This window comes from Camelina sativa, chromosome 5 (assembly GCF_030686135.1).
Source record: "Camelina sativa cultivar CO46 ecotype springtype chromosome 5, ASM3068613v1".
Lineage (NCBI taxonomy): Eukaryota > Viridiplantae > Streptophyta > Magnoliopsida > Brassicales > Brassicaceae > Camelina > Camelina sativa.
In genome coordinates, this window is record NC_141884.1 from 14337935 (window position 1) to 14354125 (window position 16191).

Consider the following 16191-nt stretch of genomic DNA (forward strand, 5'->3'; position numbering starts at 1 on the left):
TTAAAAGCTTTACCAATTTTGTTCTTTCTTGCGCCTCTCTTCTGCGACTGCGACCTTGTTCAGGTTTGCTCTTCCGTCGCCCCATTATAACATCATCGATTGATAAAAGCCTGGAAATTAAACAGAAACAACAAGTTAGGAACCAAACCCTAGAAAAGAATTAAAATCCAATGATCGATTCAAAGAAAAACATCAGAGAGACTAGTTTAGAAGAATGTAACCACCAACGAAACAGACCGAGCGAGAGAAGATACTGTACTAGAGAGAGAGAGAGAGAGAGGAACAAAACCCTTGAAGACGTAATCATAGAGAAGAAGCGTGCGCGTCCATATCAAAAGTGACCGTTAGAGAGATTCATGTAAATTTTTTCTTTTTTTTCTTTGGTAAATTTCTAAAGTGACCGTTAGAGAGATTCATGTAAAGTTTTTTTCTTTTTATTGGTCTTATCATGCGATCTCTTCTCCAACGGTCAGAAAACACTAACACGATTGAGGACGCGATATCGAGCAAAGGCTTCTTATTTTTTTTTCGAATATGCATAATTTCCTTTTTTTCTTCTATTTTGCTCGATTCATTCATTTTTCCTTCTTTATTATTCGTTGGTCAGTGAAACTAAACCGGAAATAAATTATACGTTTGCTAGAAAATCAACGCAAACCAAATTAAACCAGCACTTCTACTCATCATACAGTCGAAAATAAAGCTAATATTAAATCTACCATCTCTTTTCTTTCACTTTGATCGTCTAATTTCTCACCAAAATAAAGTATTAAAAAGCTCGAATCATCGTTTCATGTTTGTTTCGATCCTCTTTGCATTTTAATTGAGCCATGAAAGCAACATGAATAGGAATATGAAGAAGATGAAGAAGACGAAGAAGGAGAACGAAGACAAAGGATTGTGAATATATGTGGAGGATTCTAAGTTATCGGCTTTACAAATCCCATCCCACACATTCTAATATGGTTCCTCTTCGACTCCTCTTATTCATCACTCCCGCGTTTCTCTCCTTCCTTTTCATCTCCCATCTCTGCGACAACTACCAAGTCATTCGATCGACCTGCATGAACCAAAATCAATGTCGTCTTAAGTTTTTCTTTGTCAACAATTTATTTATTTGATATTAATATGATCCATTATTTAACTCCATATAAAAGGTAGAATACACAGATTTGCGTGGTTTTATATATTGTTATGGTTTAAGACGGTAACATTCATAAATTTCCACGTTTCTTTGCTAAACATTTGGTACTTGCACCACAAGTTATCTTCCATTTGTCTAGAGTTTTAGGTTTCATATCAAACCGAGTAAACAGATTACGGTTTTCGGGTCGCGTAAAGAAATAACCGGTATTGTTACAATGATAGCTAGAATCGATGAACAAAGAGATTTGTGAAATAGCTTTCTTAATTATTTCTTAATTGTAACAAATTTAAAACTTATATACCAAAGGTTACGGATAAACCGGAAATATATTCTAATAAACTTAACCAAAGGATCAAACCAGCTTGTCTAATAGTGTTTCCACATAAAATCTATATATATATATATATATATATATATTGAATTTATTAGGAAACTAAGTGATTATGGAGTTCAATTTTGGTCAACGTACACATTAATGATTTGTAATTTTGACACTGCCTTTGCTCAGTTCTGAAACCTTTTTGTAAATTCTTCAGAGTCTATCCATATGATTTTCTCTGTTTGTTTTTAAAAAAGGATCTCACACAAAAGCTGTAGAGAGACGACACAAACGGATTGGGCCAGCTACTATAGAAGACTCATTCTCTTCTCTTAATGGAGGCAATATAAATCAACAGATTGTAGAAGATCCACAAAGGAAAGAGGAATGAAAAGCTGAATAAACAATACATGTCTAGATTTCTGCATCAGAGAAGCTCAGACTTAAAGATGGTCAATGCAAAAAACTACTTTAGTAGACACATCCATCATAAATAAGACAGAAAATACAGTGCCAACCCATTTTAAAAGGAAGTTATGATCATCTCTCATTTGACTGTGAGTAGACTACAAAGGATGAGAGTAAAGAGTGATTCATGGAAAATACAATAAGACATACAGAGGAGAAATAATAACAAAAAGGAAACAATACCAATTGAGAACAATCCTTGAGGAAACTAGTGAGGAACACAAAGCTTACTTCTTTTAAATACCAGTGAACTATAACAAAAAAAAAATAACCAAGAATCAAACCCCACGAAAAAGCAGCTCATGAAACCTAAATCAACCAAAGATGAAAAATCCAGCATATGAGAGTAAGATAAAATACAAACATAGAGAAGCAACCTCACTAGTTATTAGTTAACAACGGTCATGAGACATACCAAAACTAGCCTCCCATGCATCCTCAATATACCTATAAAGGACGGGAGTATTTCACATAAGAAAAAGCCCACGTCACAAGCATATGAGAGTATGATCAAACACTAAACAGAGCTGTAGCTAAGACAACCAGAGATAAAGGGGAAAGAAACCAGTTAGTAATCTGGCATTCAAATGAAAGGTGATCTTAAACCACAGGTCTAGCCTTAAGCATACCTACAAGACATATAAACATTCAATACAAAATTACTAACAGAGTACAAAGTATAATAAAATTTAAGATTAAAATCAAAATTTTCACAAACCCTAATAAGGAAACAGAGAGAAATAAGAAACCTGCAAAGAGGTAACATGGAACGCCGAGAGATCTAAGATCAACTGAGACAGAATATAACAGAGGTAATTGTTAATATAACAGGAAGTTGTGTTATTCGGGAACAAAAAAAAAGATGATAGGCGAGAAGATAGATTCAAATCAACATAAAAATCCCATTGCCTCCACAATCTGTATGATTGTATCGTTCATACAGAAAATAAACAATCTGCTTATGAATTGAATTTGGGGAAAATGACACCCGCAAAAGAGAAAAACGTGTGACACAACCAATCAATCAAAGCCAGGAAAAAAGAAGCTCATTACACTTGAATCAACCAAAGATGGAAGCCCCAAGTTCATTCCTTTTGAGACAAACTGTAGAATTTAAAGGAATCTAGGCAAACAAGTCCAAACAGAAGTTCTACTTGCATCACTCAAATTCTTATACGAAGATAATGAATTCACACAGAAAGAGAAAACACCATCCCAAACACAAGCATTTAAACCACCATCAAAAGCATATGAGCGTAGGATTAAAACAAACAAAAAAACCACAATCACAAGCATATAACAAGGCGAAAAAAAAAGTTGAAGACTTCCCAATGATGAGCTCATACTAGAACAATCCTAAAAGACACCAATATATTCAATACAAAAACTACATTAGTAGACATATCCATATTGAAAAGGACAAAAAAACAAGTACAAACCCATATATATATATATATATAATAACTTATGATCATCTTTCATCTGACTGCTAATAGACTGCAAAGAATCAGAATCAAGTGATGGATGAAGATATCCAGCTGGAAGACACACAGAAGAGAAATAATAACAAAAAATGAAACATACCAGTTTAGATCATTACTTGCGGCAACCAATAAGGAAATCAAAGCTTAAAAATACCTAATAAACATATAACAATCAGAAGAAAATTACAGATAGACAAAGGCGTCAAGACAAATAAACCCTAAAAGATAGAAGCCCCAAGTTCAGCCATGTTGAGACAACTAGCAGACTTGAAAGGAATCTAGGCAAAAAAGTCTAAGCAGAAATTCTACTTGCATCATTCAAATTCACATAGAGAGAGAAAAGAAATCAGACAGAGAAAAAGAGTAAAGGGGAAGAAAAAATGACCATACATTGCATTGCTTATGTTATGTACATTTACGTGTGAAGTGAATTTGCGGAGAATCTGCAATATATAATCAAGTTGGCTTGTTGCTTACGGACGTTTATGCCGTAATCAAATCTAAGGTATAATAAAATAATTAAAATATATTGGCCAGTTATTACAAAAATAAAATAAAATATGAAATAATTAACAGATGTTTAGCCATTTTGTCTGTTTGTGTTGTAACTATAAAAGGATAGTATGATTCTTTATATTAAAAATATTATGGGTGTTATCTAACTCCTCTACCCTTCAGGATGAGAGGGAGAGTAGTCAGAGAGGCATGTATGTAATTGAATCGATGTTTCAAACGAAAAAGTCTTTCAGAAAGTCCGTCGCGGATATAGTACAATCACAATGAATCATTTATTTTTAACTTTTCAATTTCAATGAACCAGAAGTAATAACAACAAAGCTGCGAACCTTTTAGAGAAAAATGAATTTATAGGCCCAAAAAACCTTTGTGAACATTTTTCATGAGGTCTTTCTTTTTAAAAATATTTTTTTGTAAAAACACTTATATTTTTCTTCTTCGTAAATATAATGATGCTTGATGTGGGAGACTTTACTAAGAGTAGAACAATGTTACCATTTCTACTTAACATGCTGCAACAATTAAAAATTATATTTTATCCAAAGGTTATTATACCAATTGAACGAATTTAATTGGAAACGCCTATGTGTATATTTAATTTTTGGAATATTCTTTGGATGTTTGATTAGATGGGAAAGTACGTATATTGAATAATTTGAAATGGTTTATCTGTTATGGATTATAATTAGCATTAATCGAATATGTTGCCTTTGGCATTGTTTATATTCTTTTAGGTTTATAGTTTAAAAATTTGAACAGTGTTGTTTTAGAAACGTTGTTGTATATTTTTCTGTATTTGGCTGATAAAAGTTCATGTCACTGCTAACTTAACAAGTAATGTTGCTTTCTATGCGTTGTGGTTTGGTTACTACCCTAATTGTGTCTACACATAATTTCTTTCGCAGCATATGCATCTTCAAATTATAAGTACAAAGTGGAGAATATATAGGGAAATTTAGGCAAAAGTGTCAATTTCATCATTTTAAAATTTGTAACTACGAAATATAAAGGTGACCAAGAAATAAGCTTGCATAAAGTATCATAGAGTAACATCGTTCCTTTTGACTCCTAAATAAAAAATAAATAACTGGTGAGCATCTTAAAATTTAAGTGAACATATTTCATACATCATTTTATATATATATATATATATGTATATGTATACATATATATATATATATATATCTTAATTGATGAAATACATATGTATTTAGATTTTATTTTTGCTTTACTGAAAAAAGATATTTGTAATAAATACATATGTATAATGTTAATTTGGATTTTAATTTTAACGTATAAGAGTTTAATTAGTTGGACAACATACATAACTATCATGGCATTGTATTGGCAATATGCTTGATTGAGTATATATACGCCTACATAGTATATATATTATAACATCAATTGTAACTTAAAACGGGCAGTAGATGTGTGTATGTATATATATATATATATATATATATATGTTTGTTTCTATTTTTTCTCACATATGATTTGTGTTTTGTTCACATTGGACACTTTATATGGATCTGGATTTAAAGTTGATAAATGAGCTCATGATTTTGGAACATTTCTATTTTTGCTGATAAATGTCCCTATATATGTTGGGGTAAAACATAAATAACAATAGAGTTTGTAGTTTTTTTGGGTGAAGGATATACTTTTATTGAGATTAAGATGTGGTTATAACAACACAAATTAAAGCCAAGCTGACAACTCCAATGTCGAGGAAGCTAGGAAAAACTGTTAGAGAATTTCCATTGGGGGTGCTTATGACTATTTATGGCTCAAAAAAAATTAAAAAAACCCATAATATAGTAAAATAATCAAAGAATCTCTTCTTCCAGAAGGACCCGAAGCAACCCATAAGTAACGTATACGTGTCAGGTTTAGATTGGTTGTAGGGTAAATATAAAAAAAAAAAATCATTTTCTTCTTTTTTTCTTTCCCGACCTTTCTCTCTTTTCTCTTTCGATGTTAACGACGATGGATTCGCCGATTCACCTCAACTCCGGAAAAATCGTCGGCCGATGTTGCTTCTAATGGCCTAAAGTGGACGGCGAGGTCCACCGGCGGATGTTGCTCGTGTTACTGTGCTATGTTGGAGGTAACTTTGTTATGTGGTTTTCCTAATCTGTGATTGTCTCGATGGCACCGATGAGCCTGGTACTCTCCCTTCTCTTCCTCCAACACCTAATTTTAGAATCCTGAGAGCTAAGATGAGACTTTAATTTCTTGCCCAGTTAAAATATTTTAGGGGAAACAAGTATAATCCAATGATCGGATCAGATTTTGTTTCATAACTTCAATTGTGAAAAAATGTGTTTCTTTAGATGCATAATTAGAAAGTTTCTCAATTTCTTCAGCTATATAATCTGATTAACTGATTGAATGTTGTTACTCTTCTATATGTGCTTCTTAAAGAACACATTGCTGATAATGTGGACTATGAGGTAACAATGTTTCTCTATTGCCATTCTGAATTACCAATGTCTGTATTTCTGAACTAACACAACCTCCTTGTTGTTGTAGGTTAGATTCTACTGAACTAACACAACCTCCATTCTACTGAACTTAGCAAACCTTTCTTAACACAAAACTCTTTGAACTCAAAAGCTAAGATTCTTGTAGAGTGTGTGACATGAGACGAGTACTGATGAGTAGAAGAAATTTGTTGAATTCAGGTGCAGAAAAGGCTTAGCCAAGTGGAAATGAAGAACAAGGAGGCGACGTATCATGCATCGTTGGGTTACTACAAATCTCAGAAGATGATTGCAAGAGACACTACCAGACTGGTGGAGCCTTTTCGGCGTATCAGGCGTTCTTTCTCATTCATTCTTATTCCTATTTTCTCACACCTTCTTTGTCATTCATTCTTATTCCTATTTTCCTGCATCTCTTGATTCTTCAGTATCTGGTCTATTAATGTTTGTTTTGCTTGTTTTTGATTCAGATTCTGCCAAAAACAATAGATCATTACAAAACATTTAACTTTTTTCTTCTTTTTTTTTTTTTTTTTTTGATTTTGTAGTTTAAGCAATCTTGTTAGAGGTTCTTTAGTGGAAGAGTAATTTTGTTGAAAATTGTTAGTAGGTTGTTTAGATTAGTTTAATATTATTTATATGTTTAATTTAATTTTGAGCAACTTAATACAAGTTCTCCAGTGGAGATGGTTTTAGGCACTCCCAATTTATGTATATACAATTATAGACCTTAGCACTTTCCTATTTCGTGCAATTGAAAAACCTATAATAGGCCCAATTGAAAAACCTATAATAGGCCCAGTTTTATGTAACCCATTGGACAATATTATGAAATTAAACCGAAGAAATATTGATAAGGCCCTTAGCATCGATCGTTAAAAAGGTACATTGGCGACAAAATTTTCACTTTGATGCATATGCCATCTCACTGGATAACTCAAGAGTGTCAATTAGAATTAGAATTCAAAATTCAAGAGTTAACTCTGGATTACTTATTTGTGTTCGTTCATAGGGTGGATTAACACAATAATTTAAGATGTCTTATGTATAATATAACTCATATATTATCCGCTAACACACAAAAACAACGTCAAAAGAAACTTTTGACAATAAAGTGATAAACCAAAAGAAAAAACAGGAAAAGAAAAAGAAAAAGAAAGAAAAACAATTTTCTTAGCCAGAGATTTAATCAATTTAAAAACATCATAAGAAAAAAATTAGCCAAAATCCAGAAATTTGTCAAAACTAAACGATCATAAGAACAAAATTAGCCAGAAAATTGTAAAAACATCATAACAAAATTAGCCAGAAATTTTGACTTAATATGTATTGACTGAGTTTTATCGATTCTGTAAAAAAACAAGAATCAACAAATTACCGTTCAAATTTTATGTAAATTTAAAATCTAATACCTAAACCAAAAACCTAAAAATTATAAAACACACCTCCATTGTTAAGTTAAGAAAAACAAACTAATCCAGAAACTTCCAAGCCATATTCAAACAGGTACATTGTAAAGTAAAAAATCAAGTCACGTGTCCCCCCCCCCCCCCCCTCTTTCACATATACGTCCCTCGACGTGAGGCCATGTTTTTTTTTTCTACTTAACATATAGTCATATACCAATTTCTCGAATTGAGTAACATCATAGTAATATATTAATATGGCTATTCTCGAATTGAGTAACATCATAGTAATATATTAATATGGCTATTTCATTTAAAACTATATACTATTTTCTTTGTTAAATCAAATCATATTTTGACTCCAAAATTCACAATGTACAAGTCTAGATTTGTGTTCATAGGGTTTCAAATTAGAGAAATGATCATTAACTTCTTAATTTAATTCTAAGAAATACTTTATATCAAAACAATATAAATTTTAATTATAAGAAATCAAGCTGTTAAATATCACTATAGTATAAGCTTTCAAATCATTATGGGCAAATCACATATATTAAGAAGAATTAAGGGAGTAATGAACAAAACAAAAATACTTCAAAAATAAATAAAAATTCGAAAGTTTTCAAATCACCTCTTCTTTATTTGCGTGTTGTCCTTTTTCACAACGGTCGGATCACGGACTTTTTTACAAATATAACGGTTCAAAATTTAACGCCGTTAGGCTCCATCAAGCGTCTAACAAGTCAAACGACAAACGCCTACCGTAACGGCTCATTTATTTATTTATTTTTTTTAATCCTCCGAAAATTTCATATTTTAGCTCTTCGTTCTAATTTAACCTTTTATTTTTTTTGTTCTCTCAGAAGCGTCTTTATATTTTTTTCATTCTTCCATATTCATCTCTCTTCTTCTTCATCGGCGAAGATTAAAAACTAAACCACCACATCGCCTGAGAAAAAAAAGAAATTCAAATTCGAATTTGTATTTGAAATCGCGAGATTGCTTCAAGGAAATCGGAATCTAAACTCCTCGATCGGTACATTTCTTCGCCCAAAATTTTCTGGAGATTTAGAGACGCGTTTTTTGAGTTTTTGAATCTTCCATTTCTAATCGTAGTTTTTTTTCGAGGTTTATGCGTGATTTGTAGGATTAATTTGAGATTACGGATTTGTTTTTTTTTTGTTCAATGTTTTAGGGCGTGAATTTGTTAATTTGTAGATTGGATTTGATGATTTTGAGATTTAAGCTTTGTTTTGTGTGGATCGTTTTGTTTTTGACTTACTATGGCGGTTGATAGGGTTTTTGTTTCTCCGTTGATGCAGAGATAGATTAGGTTTTGGTTGCTTTACGAAATTATTTCAAGAAAAGGAGAGACGAAGAGGAGATGGATTCTAACAATTCGAAGAGAGGAAGCTCGGCGAAATCTCCATGTCAGACTCCGCGTTCGACTGAGAAGTCAAATCGAGATTTTCGAGTAGTTGACTCTAATTCAACAAACTCAAACTCGAATCCAGTTAGCAAGAATGAGAAAGAGAAGGGTGTGAATATACAAGTCATCGTTCGTTGCAGGTACATTTTGCATTAATTCCCTTTTTTGGCAGGACGGTTGTAAGAAGCTTCTTTTTTTTGGTATTTTAGTGTGCTAATAATCTTTACTCTCTGGTGGTTGGTTCTGTGAATTTTCAGACCGTTTAATTCTGAGGAGACTAGGTTACAAACACCTGCGGTACTTACCTGCAATGACCGCAAAAAGGAAGTGGCGGTAGCACAGAATATAGCTGGGAAGCAGATTGATAAAACGTTTTTGTTTGACAAGGTTTTTGTTCATCTCTTTACGTTTTTTGTTTTGTTTTTAAGTTTCTGAAAGATAGTCTCATGCTTAGTAATTTGTGAAATTTGTTAGGTTTTTGGGCCAACATCCCAACAAAAGGACCTGTATCATCAAGCAGTTTCTCCCATTGTTTTTGAGGTTCTTGATGGGTATAATTGCACCATCTTTGCATATGGGCAAACGGGAACTGGTAAGACATACACAATGGAAGGAGGAGCAAGGAAAAAGGTAACCCAACTAGTTCAAGAACATCATTTTTGAAGTATTTTCACTGATATGGTAAAGAATCCTCATTTGATGGAACCTGTTTCTTTTTCTTTCCAGAACGGTGAAATTCCTAGTGATGCAGGTGTTATCCCTAGAGCAGTTAAACAGATATTTGATATACTGGAAGCACAAAGTGCTGCTGAGTACAGTTTGAAAGTTTCTTTTCTTGAGCTCTACAATGAAGAACTGACAGACCTTTTAGCTCCTGAAGAAACAAAGTTTACGGATGATAAATCAAAGAAACCTCTGGCCCTTATGGAAGACGGCAAAGGTGGCGTTTTTGTGAGAGGTTTGGAAGAAGAAATAGTGTCTACTGCTGATGAGATTTATAAAGTGTTGGAGAAAGGATCAGCCAAGAGACGCACAGCAGAGACTCTTCTCAACAAGCAAAGTAGTAGATCTCATTCAATATTTTCGGTGACAATCCATATTAAGGAGTGTACTCCAGAGGGGGAAGAGATTGTCAAAAGCGGAAAGCTAAATCTTGTTGATCTTGCTGGTTCAGAGAATATTTCACGGTCTGGTGCTCGAGAGGTACACATAACATATAATAGATCCAACAGTAAAGAACCATGATTTTATCATTGACAGTATAGTAGTATGTCTTACATCATGATTTTACTAACATATATGAGATCACTATATTGCAGGGTAGAGCCAGGGAAGCTGGTGAGATCAACAAAAGTTTGCTCACACTTGGACGTGTCATAAATGCGTTGGTTGAACACTCTGGTCATATTCCATATAGGTAAGAGAAAGATTTTGACTTCACAGATCTCTGTCTGTAAGATTTGATACAATACAGGTTTCTAATCATACGATTATACGCATTTAAATTTCAGAGAAAGCAAGTTGACAAGATTATTAAGAGACTCTTTGGGAGGAAAAACAAAAACATGTGTAATTGCTACAGTGTCACCCTCTGTTCATTGCCTGGAAGAAACACTCAGCACACTTGATTATGCCCACCGTGCGAAACACATCAAAAATAAACCAGAGGTCTGTCAAACACTAATACATGAAATATGCTTCTTTTGTATTTCTGCCACTTTACTCATATAACACTTGTTCTGCTACAATCAGGTTAACCAGAAGATGATGAAATCAGCTATTATGAAAGACTTGTATTCTGAAATTGAACGTCTAAAGCAAGGTATATATTTTTGTCACATATTGAGGATCTCCTTTGCTTATCAAATACTTATAGTGAACCTCTTGGGTTAACTCTCTGTTCTTGACTGTATCAGAGGTCTATGCTACAAGGGAGAAAAATGGAATTTATATTCCTAAGGAGAGATATATTCAAGAAGAAGCCGAGAAAAAGGTGCTGTTCTTATCAAGGAATAAGTGCCACAATCATTTTACAATTTTAGATTATAGATTCAGAGTTCATTCTCTATCGGTTTCTGCAGGCTATGGCTGAAAAGATAGAGCAAATGGAAGTTGAGGGAGAAGCTAAAGACAAGGTGAGCTTGAAAGGATTATAGTGAACTTTTGTTTCTCTGTCCCTTTTGCTTGTAGGATTAAATTTTCAGTTGGTTCCTTACCGACTACCAAATATGCTGACAATTCTGATTGTTGAATATAGCAAATTGTTCAACTTCAAGAGCTGTACAACTCGGAACAGCTTGTAACTGCTGGACTGAGAGAGAAGCTTAATAAGACTGAGGTATTACTAGTTCTTTTGTTCTGTGGCTTGTTGCCGAGCACAGTTCCATTTCCACTGACATGCATACCTTTTTATACTCTTTTCTTTCTCTGATTTCAGAAAAAACTCTGGGAAACGGAACAAGCATTGTTAGATCTGGAAGAGAAACATAGACAGGCCGTTGCAACAATTAAGGATAAAGAGTACTTGATATCCAATCTCCTTAAATCTGGTATGTTGGAAACAAGCTGAGTTTATTTCTCCTGTTCGTCGATATTTGAATAGTTGTATCTTTGAGATGATATCACAGGTTAACACCTTTTTCACATTTTCTCAGAGAAAACACTTGTTGACCGTGCTGTCGAGCTTCAGGCAGAGTTGGCAAATGCAGCATCCGATGTTTCCAACTTGTTCGCCAAAATAGGTGTGTATTGCTCTCTCTCTTCTCTTCCATTGTTGCCATCACATTCTGAAAACTAACTCAACTATCGTTTCCAGAGAGGAAGGACAAAATTGAAGACAGCAATAGATCGCTCATCCAAGAGTTCCAGTCACAACTGCTACGGCAACTTGAGCTCTTGAACAACAGTGTTGCAGGTTCAGTGAGCCAGCAGGAAAAACAATTGCAAGACATGGAAAAAGTTATGGCATCTTTCGTATCTGCAAAGACAGAGGTAGGTTACACAAGTTTCTAGCTTACCTTTTTAAACAGTGATGCCTATCTTCGGTTATGTTTACTCACACAATTAATCGTATTCTCTGCAGGCTACTGAAACACTACAGGGAAGTTTAGCACAGTTGAAGGAAAAGTACAATTCAGGCATCAAGTCTTTAGATGATATAGCAGGGAACTTAGATAAGTCTAGCCAATCGACTTTGAATTACTTGAACTCGGAAGTGACAAAACATTCTTGTGCACTGGAAGATGTAAGAAGTGAATCATCCTATAGCCTATTTATTATGAAGAACTAATATTCTTATGAGTGACTACTCTTGACCCTATGAACTGGTGTTTTGAATTAGATGTTTAAAGGATTTACATCAGAGGCGTATGCACTACTTGAAGGGCTTCAAGGTAGCCTTCACAACCAAGAGGAGAAGCTCTCTGCATTTACACAGCAACAGCGCGATTTGCATTCCCGTTCAATGGAGTCTGCTAAATCGGTCTCCACTGTGATGTTAGACTTCTTCAAGACTCTAGACACTCATTCCACTAAGCTGACAAAGCTAGCAGAAGATGCTCAAAACGTCAATGAGCAGAAATTATCTGCATTCACTAAGAAATTTGAGGTAAGTTTTTCGCTACTCCTTCTCTAATTCTAGATACTCAGCTTCTCTTATGCTAGATTTATAGGATATTGTTTTATATTTCAGGAATCCATTGCAAATGAAGAAAAACAAATGCTTGAAAAGGTGGCGGAGTTACTAGCGAGTTCAAACGCTAGGAAGAAGGAATTGGTTCAGATGGCTGTGCAGGATATTCGCGACGGATCATCATCCCAAACCGGAGCATTACAGCAAGAAATGTCTGCAATGAAAGATTCAGCTTCGTCAGTTAAAGTCCAATGGAACGCTCACATGAGCCAAGTGGAATCTCATCATCTCGATAACGTTTCCGCAGTTGAGGTTGCAAAGGAAGATATGCAAAACATGCTTCTTAAATGGTATTATTCACTTTCTATTCGATTCAACCCAAAACAAATTCAATTACTTTGTTGTGCCAGTATTAATTCTTTGAGTCCATCATTGTTTTTCATAGCCTGGAGAATTCCAGAATCGGAACTCAACAATGGAAGACCGCTCAAGAATCTTTGGTTGATCTAGAGAAGAGGAATGTTGCATCCGCGGATTCTATCATCCGGTAATGCACCTTACTATGCTTCCTTGCAAATATTTTTTTATATACATTATCCAAAATTCAAACTGATCTTTCTTTATGTGAATGATAAAACCAGAGGAGCCATAGAAAACAATGAGAAACTACGAGCGCAGTTTTCTTCTGCGGTCGCAACCACATTAAGCGATGTCGAGTCTGCAAACAGCGATATCATCTCATCCATTGACCGTAAGTCTAATTCAGTTCAAAGATCCATTCATATATATAAACAATCTATCTTCTTATATATTTGATTCTATTATTTCAAATTCGCAGAATCTTTACAACTCGATAAAGACGCATCAGCGGATGTTAATTCCACAATCGCTCCTTGTTCTGAAAACTTGAAAGAACTAAGAAGTCACCATGATGGGAACGTCGTAGACATCAAAGAAAAGACAGGAAAATGTCTTGGTCACGAGTACAAGGTAACACGTTCTGTTCATTTTTTATTTTAATCATATAACATGATTGAATCTGAACAAAATTGTTTATTAATCACATTATCTAATATACTGGACAAAATTAAATAAACAGGTGGATGAAGCAACAAGCTCAACGCCAAGGAAGAGAGAGTACAACATTCCAACGGTAGGATCAATAGAAGAACTGAAAACGCCGTCGTTTGAGGAATTGTTGAAAGCGTTTCACGATTCCTCAAAGTCGCCCAAACAGATGCTGCAGCAATCTAACGGAGATGCTAAACACCTTAGTAGTAACGGTCGACCACCGTTAACGGCCATCAACTAAAAAAAAAGATACGTTTTGTTGTGTTCGAGTTCCGTGAAATTTATGTAGTAACACGGTAACAAGAGTGTATAGAACGATCAGATCTCTCCGTTTTTTGTTTTTGTTTTTGAACTCACTGTCTTAGCTATATTTTACAATTTTTCTCATGGTAGAGATATTTGATTGTATTATTAACACTTCGAAAGAATCATTTCAGCAGAAAGATAGGATCGTATAGTTATTATTTGTTCTTCTATGTGTTCTTTACAGTGAGATGCCTCTCCCTTATTCTGTTACCGTGAGAGACCTTTGTTGGTTCACCACCAGCTTCACCATATATAGCTAGGGGTGTCAATCGGGCTGGCTTGGCCCGGCCCGGCCCGGTCCGAAACCTGTAAAGCCCGCATATGTTTAAGTCCGGCCCGGCCCGAAATATTCCTAGCCTATATTTTAAAGCCCGAGCCCGGCCCTAACAGGGCTACATGGCTTTCGGGCTTTTTCGGGTTTATCTTACCGATCAAAAATTCTAACTTATAAGCCTTAAAAAGCAGTGTTTGAAGGTGCAATATAAAACAAATCAATCAAAAATTTAATAACTCATCTATATTCACTACAACCAATTTAATTTAATAGAAAAGGTTTAAAACTAAATAAAATTTTGATTACTTTAACCAAATAAACCAATACTAGGTTCGGACCCGCACATACGTGCGGGGTTATGTTTATAAACTAATTTATTTTAGTAGTCATAATCAAACTCATACTAATTGAGATTTTAGTCTGATTTTTTTGGTTTAATTTATTAATGTTTGAAAATTTAAAATAATAATGGGTTCACCAATATTTTAAAATTTGGAACAACATAATGGTTGGACTGATAACAAACTAAATCAGATAAATGATTGGTTAGATTCTATTAAATTAGTGAACTATCAAATCAAATATATAACCGCTAACAACGATGAAAACTCGTTTGAGACAAATACAAATATTTAGGGGTGGACGTAATTCTCTTTCCGTTTTATCATGTTCCATCATGTCTTACACCCGTTCTCAAATTTCCGTTGCATAAAAGAAAACATTCTCAATATGGGACCAATTTGTATTTTCGATCAAAAACATACATTCTCAATAGATATGTAATTTTCTTGTTTTGTAGATACTATGTCAATTGGATGAACACCCATTCATACCACAATCCTCCCTTATATACGATCTTTAGGTAAAAAATGTATGCTGTCGAAAAAAGTCTTGATTTGTATATGCTTATGTACACGATTGAAAATTATAAATTTAACAATTCATAAGAATAATAAATGATAAACAGGACATAAAACATAGTATTGGTGAACTAAAAAAAGAATATAGTAGATGTTAGCAAGGTATATGCATATATGCAAACTTAAATACAGAGACATATACATTTTTCTTTTTTGCAGAAACAAAGAGATAGAACAATAGTGTTAGAGTGGTGTATATGATATGTGAATGTTAAATCGATTACTCTATTTATAGGCTGGAAAGAGTTCGCTAAACATTTTTTACTTTTACGTTTAAAATAACAAAAATCTATAAAAAAAATCTTTTAAAAGCTTATTTATTTTTCAGTTAATGCATATACAATATGTTTGAATCTATATAGATGATTAGATTTGGATAATGAATTAATTGTCTAGATTTTGCAAGTCCTATTAAACCAATGAGAGTATATATATAAAGTTAGTTTTAGAAATAATCCCTTAATTTTAGATATTTGGTAAACTAATTACTGATTTATTTCAAGATTTCTTAAAATAAATCATCTGTTTAAATTAAAGTTAAGTTATTTTCATATTACTATTAAAAATTAATTAGATACAGTTGTTATGGAAATCTTGTTAAATGATAAGTTTTATTAATTGCAAAACTCTCTTATTATTTTATAAAATTCTAATAACTATATAAATTCAAGGAATTGTTAATAGAAATAATTTTGTTTTATTATAATATTTAAAATTTTCATTTTGTAATTTTATTG

At 33.5% G+C, this 16191-nt stretch overlaps 1 protein-coding gene and 1 long non-coding RNA gene across 2 annotated transcripts; both read left to right on the plus strand.

Moving 5' to 3' along the window:
• Nucleotides 1-5861: 5861 nt before the first annotated feature.
• On the plus strand, nucleotides 5862-6929 carry LOC104786855 (uncharacterized). Its single transcript, XR_767651.3, has 2 exons — nucleotides 5862-6100; nucleotides 6619-6929. It is a non-coding gene; the product is annotated as an uncharacterized LOC104786855 (long non-coding RNA).
• A 1623-nt stretch (nucleotides 6930-8552) lies between these two features.
• On the plus strand, nucleotides 8553-14397 carry LOC104786854 (kinesin-like protein KIN-5A). The gene is made up of 21 exons (XM_010512309.2): nucleotides 8553-8859; nucleotides 9146-9392; nucleotides 9510-9639; nucleotides 9727-9882; nucleotides 9979-10455; nucleotides 10572-10669; nucleotides 10764-10920; nucleotides 11005-11074; nucleotides 11169-11245; nucleotides 11334-11387; nucleotides 11510-11590; nucleotides 11690-11801; nucleotides 11907-11993; nucleotides 12068-12243; nucleotides 12335-12496; nucleotides 12593-12859; nucleotides 12944-13233; nucleotides 13329-13430; nucleotides 13525-13634; nucleotides 13722-13873; nucleotides 13983-14397. Exons 2-21 carry the CDS (start codon nucleotides 9208-9210, stop codon nucleotides 14193-14195), a joined length of 3156 nt encoding a protein of 1051 aa, XP_010510611.2. The 5' UTR covers nucleotides 8553-8859; nucleotides 9146-9207; the 3' UTR covers nucleotides 14196-14397.
• Nucleotides 14398-16191: the final 1794 nt, after the last annotated feature.

Excerpts from the sequence above, each read along its gene's own strand:
- LOC104786854 (XM_010512309.2), top strand. The coding sequence starts at position 9,208 with ATGGATTCTAACAATTCGAAGAGAGGAAGCTCGGCGAAATCTCCATGT. Across the intron at positions 10,921-11,004 it reads ACATCAAAAATAAACCAGAG|GTTAACCAGAAGATGATGAA; the intron begins GTCTGTCAAACA and ends TGCTACAATCAG. Across the intron at positions 11,075-11,168 it reads AATTGAACGTCTAAAGCAAG|AGGTCTATGCTACAAGGGAG; the intron begins GTATATATTTTT and ends TGACTGTATCAG.